We start from the raw sequence: 12,176 nt of genomic DNA on the forward strand, positions 1-12,176 counted from the left end.
TAATGTGCTTCAAACTTTTATTTATAAACCAATTTATTTTCTAAATATGCAAACGACCATTCCCCAATTAGCTTGTCAAATGGAAATTTATTCCCAATTTTTCCTTTTCATAATCGATCTAGCTAACTTTGATAACTTTACTACATATTTGGATTTATTAAATCTTAATTTGTGCAAGTTTAGATTCAATTGGTCTGATCAGATACTACTATAGATTTATAAATATTTGATGCTAAATACTTGACGGTTATTAATAACAACTGTTAAGTATTGTGTTAAAATACTTGACAGTTTTAAATAACCGTTAAGTATTGTAATAAAATACTTGGTGGTTCTAAAGAAAAACCGTGAAGTATGGTTTCGCGGAGGAATATTTGATGGTTTTTCATTAGAATTGTCAAGTATTTTCAGAAAAAACTTGATGGTTGTTATGAATAACTGTCAAATATTCCTTTTCTAAAATCCCTAATCTATTCATTTCACCTAGACTGGTTTAAAAGTTTTACTGTCATTTCTTTATTGCGCGCTCTCCCTTAGCCTTCGAAGATTCAAATCTTCAATCCTTACTGCAGTTTTGCCCTTTCCCCTCTAATTTTGTGCTTCTCCACCATTATTTTCCTATTGTCCCCTTCCCTACCATTGATTTTGCTATTTGCCATCTACTGTCTACCGCTGCAATCTTGCTCGCATTTCAGGACATTGTAGGAGGTGGTTATGCTTTGCATTCTAGGTTCATCGCCTTTTTTCTTCTTCTATAGTGTTTTAAAAATGTTTTGCGTTTATAGTGAATGCCATTTACTTTGGGTTCATCTCTTCTTCTTCGTTTGAATGTTGACCAGCAAGCTTATTAGTTGTTCTTCGTTTTAATGTTGGTTCATTTGTGTGGGTTATGTTATCTGAATTGTGCATATGTTCTAATTATGGTTCATTACGTTGTTTACAAGCTTTATATGCTGGGTTACGTTATCTGAATTGTGTATATGTTCTAATTATGGTTTGTGGGGTTTGATTTCTAGTTGAATGGAATCGTTTATGTTCTATTAAAGCATTATTCTTAATGGTTTGAATGATTGCATTTTACGTGAGATATTATTTAGACTAAATTAAACTTCCATGAACAATTACCTTGCCAGTCTGGTATTAAAAGATTTCTTTTTTGATGTTAAAATAGTGGAAAGAGAAGGCACAAGGCCTAGGAAGTGCTCATTCTAAACTGTTATACTGTCGAATTTTTTTCCAATTGCAATGGGACATGATTGAATTTAGATGGCATTGTTTCTAAATTCAATGAAATTTGTTTTTAGTTTGAAGAATTAAATTTTCATACAAGTTAGTTGGAATTCAGTGGCTTTGTTTTTGTTTCATGAATGTTGTTATTAGTTATGATATTGCCCTACTGCTAGTTTGCTATTTAGTAATTTTTTTGAAGTTAATATAGTTCAAATAAAGGGCATAAAGCCTGGAAAATGCTTATTTTTAAGCCGTTATGTTGTCGAATTTTTTTTCCAAATGGAATGGCACAGTTGTTAATGACAAGAATTGCTAGTTATTAACAGTTGGAATAGCAGAATTAAAATTAAAGAGCACAACATGTGATCAGTTATGACTCATTGATCTCTTATATTTGTTTAATTTGATAAACATGTTTGACTCGTTGATCACATTTTCCTCAAAATGTTTGATGTTAGATGGGGACCATAGATAAGAAATAGATGTCTACCAACCTCCTATTAAAGGGATATTGGGATGACATAGTATTTTAAGTTTGCAGTTGGGCATGCCGATAATCGTAATAGCATTATTTGCCCGTATGTTAAGTATTGCCTTCTAAAGAGGGTTCCACTATCTATTTATGAGAGCCACTTAATTATTAATGGAATTTATCAAAGTTATAATTGTTGGACAAGGCTTGAGGAGACAAGATGTCACACCTTACTATTATATTGACTTAGGTTCCTTTCAAAACCATTTTAGACCATATTGGATGGTCTTGGGCTTACTTTTTACCACAAAAACGCTAAATTTCGGATTTTTACTGTTCATCGAGTAAAATCCAGTTTTTCTGGCCCAACTTCAAAAATTCATAACTTATTCCACAAAAATCCAATTGGGGTGGTTCAAAATTATACTTAGAGCTCTTTAAGTCTTCTTGCAAGAAAAAATAATCTCATTATCCAATTCCTTATGAAAAAGCGTCAGGTTTTTGAGAAATGCAACACTGTCCATTTGCCAAAAACCCTTTTTCCCAGATTCTGACCTTTAAATTTGAAAAATCATTATAAATCGTATACTAGGCCATTTTTAACGTATTAGCTATCAAATTGAAGCTCAGGACGTTATCTTTGATCATGCCAAACTTTGTGACTAAAAGCGTTTGGGAGAATAATCAAAAGGTCACATGAACCAGACAGTGTCAGTGTGCTTATAACACTGTTAGTATAATATGTACATAACCAAAATGAGTTCACGAATTTTTGTGGCTAAACCCCACAATTTAGCCTTCAATCTGTAGCTTTCACTTGGAGGATTTAGACCCTAAAATGTTAGATTGCATTTGGGGAATGGGATTTCATTGAAATCCCAATAGCAAATTAATCAACTATAGCACCAACAAGCATCATCAACATGCACAATTATATTAACTACTATTGGTGAACTAGCATGCTTATCATTTGGCAAACTCAAACATGCAAAGGCCAAAGTAAGAAAGTACAAAGAGCAGCCACATTATAATCAAGAAAGTCCAACCACATAATAGCAATTAATCATGCAATAATCAATAATGCTAAGTTAGTATTAGTAGCTAGGTTTAACTTGCTACCTTGCTCCAAAAGCTTTAGCTTTCTTTCCTTCTCCTCTTTTCCTTCACAAATATCAAATCCTAACAATGCAATCCATCAAAAAGGGCAGCAAGAATAATTAACCAACCAATAAAAAGCAAGAACATAAATAAAAAATGATTCTTGATCCATAAAGCTCCCTCCTTTGTTCACCATATTTGGACTTGTTTCTCTTTAACCATAAAAATCACTTCTTGACTTATTCCTACATGATTTTTTATATAGATTCCAAATATGTGCTTAGATCTAGGAAAGTAAAGCTGCTTCTTTCAGCTACCCTTTGACCAAACCACTAGAGGACTTGAACCAAAAATCACAACTTTGCTTTAAAGCTTCCAACACTCGTTCCTTTTGGTTTACCCTACTCCATTTCTTATTTTAAGCACCATGGAAGCCTTAAAACATTGAAAAACTCATCCTAGGGTTCAGTCATCAACTTGGCTGAAAAGAATACTCAAAGAAACAACCATGGAAAATGCTTTAAAACAACCTATAATCACTTGCAAACACTAGGAACTAGCTTGTGTTGTTGTGTCTTAACAAGTGTGATGAACAAAACTCCCTTCCCCTCTAAACCTCCAGTTTGGCCAGCCATTAAAAGAGAGAGGAGACACATTTTTCAACCATAAAAGAGAAAGAAAACAAGGCAAGAACACATCTAGAACCAAGAACTCACCTTAAATCCTTGATTGTATGACCAAAGGTGCTTGCTTTCCCTTGCTTTTCCGTCAAGACTCTCTTTTTTCTCTCCTTTCCTTCCTTGGCCGAAACATGCATATGAAAATGGGGAGAGATGAGCTTGTTTAATGGTCCAAAATATCTCAACCACCATCTTTAATGAGACTCCAAGTGTCATTACCCTCTTTAATCTTGTTTTCTCTTTCTTAATTAACAAAATCCAAAAGAAATTAATTACCAAAGTCAAGATCCTCTCCATTTGAGGAGTGACAATTGGCAAATTCAAATCCTCTCCTTCAAGAGCTTGGCACATGGCTCAATATGATCCCTTTGATTTGCAAGACACTAGTCTTGCTTTATCAGTATACTTTGGCTCTGAGTTTAACTTCTTTTCTATAATTATAGTAGCTTGGCCTCTGTAATTATTTTCTGTCAGATCCTTAATTTATTCTCCTCATTTTTATCTTTCCAAATTGCCCTCTTTGCCTCAAAATTAGTTTCCTAATAATTAAATAAAAAGGAAAATTAATTTCCTTCTCTTTAGGGATTTTTCCACTTTTCACCATTATTTGGAAAAATCTTGGATACTTGATGTAACATCCAGACTTTTGGGCCTAGAAGCATTAAAAGTAGCCTAAATCGGATAGGCTACCAGACCCTTTTTGAGCAGAAGTCCCAAAGATGAGAAAGGAAGTCAAAGCAGTTTCAGGGACTAAACTGCAAAGTAAAAGTTTTTCAGGGGCTTTAGTATAATCAAGGTCAGAGACTCCAGTAAAGTCTCAAAGGCCTAGAGAGAGAAAAGAGCTAGATATAGGCCAAAGGTTAAGTTAGAAGCCTCAAAGAGAGGATTATATGAAGTTAAGTCCAAGCAGGGACTAAACTGTAAATTCAAAAAGTTATGACCAGCAAGGGCAAAAATGGAAGAGTGTACAGAAAATTCCAAGAAAATCCCAAAAAATGGAAAATAATATTCTAAGACTCTTCTATGAAGAGGAAAGACAAAAATACCGCTGAGATAGCTTAAATGGAATTTATGAGGGTATGGCCAGTAAAAAGTACACTGTTTGAGGTAATTATTTAAAATAGCAAGAGACCTCAAAAATGTATGTAAAAATGAGAATTAATTGGTTGAAAGGTTATACTAATTTATAAAATTAGTCCTGTAACCAAAAGGCCAGTGGAATGGCTTTAATAAATTAAAGAGCAGATTATACCGATAAAAGGGTATTTTAGTAAATGATTTTTATACAAGGCTTAGAGGAAGTGTTATCGCCTGAGAAAATTCATAGATACTCTCTAGAATGAAGGGGAATTTATGGAGTAGACAAAAGAATTTGCTGAACCCCAGAAGGCCATAAAGAAAGTCAGAGAAATGTGGGCCAAGTAAAATAGGAGGAAACTTAAGGGCTAAGTTTAGATCCGACGGTCATGATCTAATCTTTCTTCTCCTCTACCATTTTTGTGACACGTGGCCTCTTCTAGAAGCATGATACAAGGATGATGTAATAAGGTGATGCAATGATGATGCAAAAGTCCACTTGAACTTCCAAAATTGCCCTTACTCCTTCTTCTAGCTACCAAGGGCATTTTAGTCCATTCAAGCTAACTTTTTGGCTATAAATAGGCACTCTTCTTCCCCCCAATTGAGCCAAGCTGATTAACACTAGGGGAAACTCTGCTGCCCTTGCATCTAGAGAGAGAAAGAGCTATTTCTAGTGAGAGAAAGTCCACCTAAGTTCAAGCTTCAAGATCAAGGTATGTGGTGGCTGTAGCATCTGATTTGATGCCTATTTCGAATTAGTTACTGTATGTATCTGATTGTGAAATTTTGCATGCTTAAAGTACACTTTGTAAGATTTAAATCCATGGGTAGAACACTTCATTTGGATATGTGTACGATTTATGGTGATTTTTTAAAATTAGGGTTTGAAATCTAGAAACAGTGTTGAACTTTTGCAAGAGTTTCAAGTTCCGTACAATTCCAGTACTATTTGGCATAGAATTGGTTCCTGAAACTATTTTTTATTTAAAGGTAACTTAAGGGGCTTTTAGTGAGACTTGGAATCACTCAATTTGGATTTTTCTAGATTTAATTATGAATTTTCAAAGTTGAGCAAAAATTCTGGAGTTTCTGCGTGAACAGTACCCGCGAACCAAAATTTCCAGATTTGGTATTCTTGAATCTAAGGCCATCTAAAGTGGTCATAATTGACAAGAAATGGATCTTAAGGATGGGAAATGATAAGATTTATATTAGAAAAGTTAGAAAGAAAACCCTAAGACTAAGAGAAAGGGTTGAGGTTCAAGAAAGCTAGTCTTGAACTTTATGTAATCTAATGGTCCTAATGGATTGTGTGATCATTATGGTTATGTTTAGGACCTTTGGAATATCCAAGAGGATGTTTGGTGATGTTGACCGGATGCCTACATGGTTGGAAAGTCAAGGGAGTCAAAGGAAAAGTAAGAGGAAAGCTTGAGGTGCAAGGTAGTAAACTTACCGTTTATGCGCTTGACATGGTATGCTCAAGTGTTGGTTTGTATTTGTTGTTTGAATGATGTTGTGATATGATGATTGTTGCTGGAAATGCTATTTTTAATATGTTCCGATGGCCATGCATTTTTATACCAAGCATAAAGCATGATGGCATGTCACTAGTTAACTTAAGTTTATGAAAAACTACATACCATACACTAGCATCCATCTTGTGCATGTATGTGGTAATGTTTGCTACTGAGATTCCCCCGAATCTCACCCTTTCATAACCAACCATTTAGGTCAATCAATGATGGGCACTAATGGCATGAGAAGCAAGGAGAAGAAGTGGAGAATTATTGATGCTAATGATTGATACTAATATTCAATGTATAATTCTCCTATGTTATAATTATGTTGTGAATGCCATGTATTTAATTATAAAGCTTATGGCATGTATAGGAATGTATGAGCATGAATGGGAAAAAGTAAGCCCATGTTAGGTATGCCAAAGAAATAAAAAGAATTAAAGTAAAGAGATGTTAAGGGATAAAACGTAGGTCATGGAGCAGTTAGTTTTGAGCTTCACTTTGACCTATCATATGAATGAGTTAAGCTACGAAATTTGGTATACTTATAGTGCACATCCCAAGCTTTAAAATGAGTGGTGAATTACCTCATTTGGATGTGTATACGAAGAGATATGAATTTTCAAAGTTAAGGCGGAGAATCTGGAAAGTCCAGATTTTTACCAAACGAATAGTAATCTTAATCCAATAAACTGTACGTTTTCAGTGAGGGTGAGTTCAGTTGAATATTTTTTTCTTAAAGAGAATTGAAAGAGCTTTCTGTAGAATTTTTAAACACCTCCATATGATTTTTCTAGAATTAGTTATGGTTTTTCAAAGTTGGACCTGTAATCTGAAAACTGGATAGTGAACAGTAATTTTCTGAAAATTAACGTCCAAATTGAAATTTTTAAGTGTAAGACCATCCAACATGGTCTAGAATGGTTCTAAATGAATGCTAAGGTACTATATAAGTAAGGTGTGACACTTGAGGGTCTTCATTTAATTCTATAATCTCTTATAATTCCTTGGGGTCTCATAGGAATTTTCTTGGAATTTTATTCCCCTTAAAAATATTTATTTGGAATTTTCCAAATAAAATCCCTTAATTAGCCTAAATCACACTTAAATTCTCTTATAAATTATCTAAGGGTAATTTGGTCATAAAACCAACTTTATAATTTCATATAACTCTCAAAGGATATTATCCTCAATTTTTCTTAATTTTCCAAGGCTTGAAAATATTTTTCCTTATTTAAATTTGACCAATTTTTCTTAATTAGTCAAATTTCTATGGTTGGCTTGGAAAATTACTGAAATTATTTTCCACTAAAATTCTCCTTATTATTTTTAATCCTCAATAATTTGAGAATTTTTCTTATTTCTAATTATCATAATGCTGGATGTGACATTTCTCCCCCTAAATAAATTTTGTCCTCGAAATTTAAAGCATACCTTAATAGAAAAGCTCAGGGTAATTTTCCTTTATCTCAGTTTCCATCTCCCATATAGCTTCTTTGGAGGAAAGACCCTTCCAGACCACTTTGACCAGGGGAATCTGCCTGTTCCTCAGCTGCTTGGCCTTCTGATCAATGATTCGTTCTAGTCTAACCTCAAAAGATAGGTTATCTTGAAGCACAAATGTCATCATAACTTATGACATGTGTTGGATCTGGATGGTACTTCTTCAGTTGAGAGACATGGAAAGCATCATGAATCTGACTTAACTTCGGGGGAAGAGCTAACTTGTAGGCCACTGGTCCAGCTTTGGATATATAAAATCTGAAATGGTCCAACATACTTCGGACTAAGCTTCTTAGTCTTTAGAGATCGACCGACTCCCGTTATTGGTGACACTTTGAGGAATATGTGATCACCAATGTCAAACTCTAACGGTCTCCTCCTTGTATCTGCATAACTCTTCTATTTACTCTGAGCCGTTAGAAGCCTTTGCTGAATAGCTTTTATCTGTCAGGAAGTTTGATCCACTATATCAGGACCAAGAGAACTTTCACTAAGCTCTGTCCAGTATAAGGGAGATCTGCACTTCCTCCCATACAGTGCCTCGTAAGGTGCCATTCGAATACTCGAATGGAAATTGTTATTGTAGGCAAATTCAATTAACGGCAAAGATATATCCCAATTACCGCCAAAATCCAATACACAGGCACGTAACATATCCTCCAATGTCTGAATTGTTCGTTCCGTCTGCCCATCAGTCTGGGGGTGGTAGGCTGTGCTGAATCTGAGAGTGGTGTCCATCTCTTTCTGTAAGGACCTCCAAAACTTGGAAGTAAATCTTAGGTCTTGGTCTGAAACAATACTGCTTGGAACACCATGCAGCCTAACGATTTCCTTGGTGTAAATTCTCACTAGCTTTTTTGGAGATCCTTAACATTCATAGCGAGAAAATGCGTGAACTTAGTCAGACGGTCTATTATCACCCATATTGCATCATGTTTAGCCACTGTCATCAGTAACCCCACTATAAAGTCCATGGATATGCTATCCCATTTCCACTCAGGGATATCTAGGGGTTGCAACTCTCCTGCAGGCTTCTGGTGTTCTACCTTCACCTTTTGGCAAGTAAGACACTTTGTCACATATTTCATAATATCCTTCTTCATTCCAGGCCACCAGAAAAGTTCTCTAACATCATGGTACATCTTTGTCATTCCTGGGTGAAGAGTATACTTGCTCTTATGGGCTTTTGCCAGTATCTCTTTTCTGAGGTCAGACACTTGGGGAACATAGGTTCTTCCTTTAAACTTCAGTATCCCCTCCTCAAAAATTTCAAAGTTCTTATTCTTGCCTCTAGACAGCTTCCCTTTGAGAATTTTTGCTAGCCAATCTTGTGGCTGTGCTTCTCTAATTTGATCCTTAAGCAGGGCTGTAAACTGGGTTCTACCTCTATTTCCTTCTACTAACTGCATCTAATATAGGGGACCCCAATCTCTGAAATCCTCTACCAGCTTCTGCTCTCTGATCATTAGTGATGCTACCTGTACTACCTTTCTGCTTAAGGCATCCGCAACTACATTCGCTTTGTCTGGATGGTACTTAATCTGAAAATCATAGTCTTTAAGTAAGTCCATCCACCTTCGTTGTCTCATATTCAACTCTTTCTGGTCATAGAGGTACTTAAGGCTTTTGTGGTTACAAGACAATTATATTGTTGCTCTATACAGATAGTGTCTCCATATCTTTAATGCATAAACTATCACTGCCAACTCCAGGTCGTGGGTCGGATAATTCTCTTCACGAGATTTCAACTGGCGTGAGGTGTAGGCTACTACCCGCCCTTGCTGCACAAGCACACATCCCAGTCCCTGCTTGCTAGCATCTGTATAAACCACATACGGTTGTGAAGGATCAGGAAGTATAAGTACAGGAGTAGAAGTGAGCTTCCTCTTCAGCTCCTGAAAACTAGCCTCACTTTTCTCATCCCACAAGAACGGCTGGTTCTTCCTGGTTAACTTGGTCAGCGAAAGAGCAATTCGAGAAAAGTCCTGGATGAATCTTCTGTAATACCCTATTAGTCCAAGAAAACTTCTAATCTCGGTCACTATCTTGGGTCTCTCCCAGTTGAGTACTGCCTCAATCTTAATAGGGTCGACAGCCACTCCCTCTTGGGAAATCACATGGCCAAGAAATCAGACTTCCTGGAGCCAAAACTCGCACTTACTAAGTTTAGCCACCAGCTGCTTCTCTTTCAAGGTATTTAGGACAATCCTCAAATGCCTCTCATACTCTTCAGGAGACTTGGAGTACACTAAGATGTCATCAATGAATACGACCACAAATTGATCTAGGTAAAGACAAAAAATCCTATTCATGTAGTGCATGAATATCGCAGGTACGTTCATCAATCCAAACGGCATCACTAAGAATTCATAGTGCCCATATCGAGTTCTAAACGCAGTTTTTGGGACATCTTCAAACTTAATCTTGAGTTGGTGGTAGCCAGATCTTAGATCAATCTTAGAGAATACACTGACTCCAACTAGCTGGTCTAACAGATCATCTATCCTAAGGAGCGGATACTTGTTCTTAACTGTGACTTTGTTCAACTCCCTATAGTCTATGTACAATCTTAGACTACCATCCTTTTTCTTGACAAACAACACTGGAGTACCCCATGGCGATACACTTGGTCTCATAAAACCTTTTTCAAGTAACTCCTCTATCTGCTTCTTAAGTTCTGCCATTTCATTTGGAGCCATTCTATAAGGGGCCTTAGAAATTGGTCCTGCTCCAGGTACTATGTCAATTGTGAATTGTACTTCCCTATCTGGGGGTAATCATGTGATCTCTGTCGGAAACAATTTCGGAAATTCCCTAACAACTGGGATTTCTCCTATCCCTTCCTCAACCTCTACTTGCACCGAGAAGAAAACGAGGAATCCTTGACAGCCTTTCCGTAGGCATTTGCCTGCTTGGGCTTCCGTAATGAAGTTCAATCTAACTTCTGGATTCAGCTCTAAATCTCTCGAGGGTAAGATTAGGGTTTTATTCTTATAGTCCATTAGAATATTGTGGGATGACAACCAATTTAGTCCAATCACCACATCAATCTCATGGAAGGGCATGCATATCAAATCTATTGCAGTGCAACAGTGCTTATAACAAACTATGTAGTTTAAGCACACATCAGATGTAATTACCCTATTCTTTGTTGGGGTAGACACATGTATATCATATGGCAATGTATTTATATTCAAGCCAAGTCTTTCAACACAGGCATATGAAATGAAAGAATGACTAGCACCTGAATCAAACATTGCAATCACCAGGGAATTTTTAATCATGATCGTACCTTGGATCATCTCCAGAGAATTCCAGGCTTCTTCCCTTGTGAGGGCAAACACTCGACCCTGGGTGCGTGGTCTTGCCTGCCTAGTGTTCTGCGGGCATTCCCTTGAGAAATGTCCAGGTTTGCCGCATGTGTAGCAAACATTCTGTCCAGCCATGCACGGTCTGTCACCGTGATTCTTGCCACACTTTGCACACTCCTTGCCCTTCGATGCCTTATCGCCTTTCTTGTTCTTGCGGTTATTCTAGGGTTGCTTCCTTTTCTTACTTGCATTAGATGAGGTGCCACCCTGACCTCCCTTCTCTTCTCTGGGAGTAGTCTTGACCATCAGATGATGGTTTAAGCTGCTTTCCGTGATTCGGTAAGCCTCGACCGCCTTGTTGAACTGCTCAAATTGTTTGGGAGCAATCATCTCCCTCAATGATGGCCTCAGTCCTCGAACCGTCTTCTCTGTTGTCCACCTCTCATCGTCTCTATAGCAGAGATAGCTTGAATAATGAGAGAGATAGATGAACTTGGCCAAGTACTCATCAAAAGGCTCATCATTTCTTTGCTTTAGAGTCAGAAATTCTGCTTCTCTCTCATCTCGAATAGATCTCGGAAAGTACTTCTCATAGAACTGCTCTAGAAACACTTCCCAAGTCACCGTCGTGTTTCGAGCATCTAGAAGAATCTTAGTATTCTTCTACTAGCGATCAGCATCTTTCTCTAGCTTATATATCGCCATCTGGGCTTTTTGCTCTGACGAGCAGTCCAATACCTTAAAAATCTTCTCTAGACGGTTAATCCAATCTTCCACCGCTTGGACATCGAATGTTCCATCAAATGACGGCGGGTTGTGCTTACAGAAGCGGGTCATCCACTGTTGGATGCTGTCGGGGTCTGCTACTGGCATTGCCAGCCTGGGCAATGGTTTTGATGCTTATGCTGCAGAGACCTCTTCCTCTGGTTACCTCCTCTCGAGGTTCACTAATGCTGCTGCTACCGCTGCAGCTATCGCTGCATCCCTTTCTTGTTCCTGGCGAGCTTGCACTGCTCTCATGTCTTCGATGGTCTTTTGCTGTTGCTCGAGGCGATCCAAAATTAATTGTAATGGATCGGGAGGGACCCTTGCATCTTGCACTGGGGGTCTCTCTGGTGAAAGCTTTCGTCGAGTTCTAACCATCACTTAACTAATCGGATAGCACAACAAGGAACAAGAAATAAATATCATGCTTGGATTTCATTCACAAAATGAGCATACAATAATTAGCATTTAAGCATCAACTAGTTAGAGTACAATCAGAACATTCATCAATCAAGCA

General features: G+C 37.3%; 1 protein-coding gene across 1 annotated transcript; it reads right to left on the minus strand.

Moving 5' to 3' along the window:
* Positions 1-11,116: 11,116 nt before the first annotated feature.
* Positions 11,117-11,767, minus strand: LOC114712228 (uncharacterized). Its single transcript, XM_028897047.1, has 2 exons — positions 11,633-11,767; positions 11,117-11,491 (listed from the first exon to the last, which is right to left on the minus strand). Exons 1-2 carry the CDS (start codon positions 11,765-11,767, stop codon positions 11,117-11,119), a joined length of 510 nt encoding a protein of 169 aa, XP_028752880.1.
* Positions 11,768-12,176: the final 409 nt, after the last annotated feature.

This window comes from Neltuma alba, unplaced genomic scaffold (assembly GCF_004799145.2).
Source record: "Neltuma alba isolate B1F8T4 unplaced genomic scaffold, ASM479914v2 tig00000103_pilon, whole genome shotgun sequence".
Classification (NCBI taxonomy): domain Eukaryota; kingdom Viridiplantae; phylum Streptophyta; class Magnoliopsida; order Fabales; family Fabaceae; genus Neltuma; species Neltuma alba.

Coding starts and splice junctions, on each gene's coding strand:
- LOC114712228 (XM_028897047.1), bottom strand. CDS start 11,767: ATGCCAGTAGCAGACCCCGACAGCATCCAACAGTGGATGACCCGCTTC. Junction 11,492..11,632: donor GTCTAGAGAAGATTTTTAAG/GTATTGGACTGC, acceptor TTTCTAGAGCAG/TTCTATGAGAAGTACTTTCC.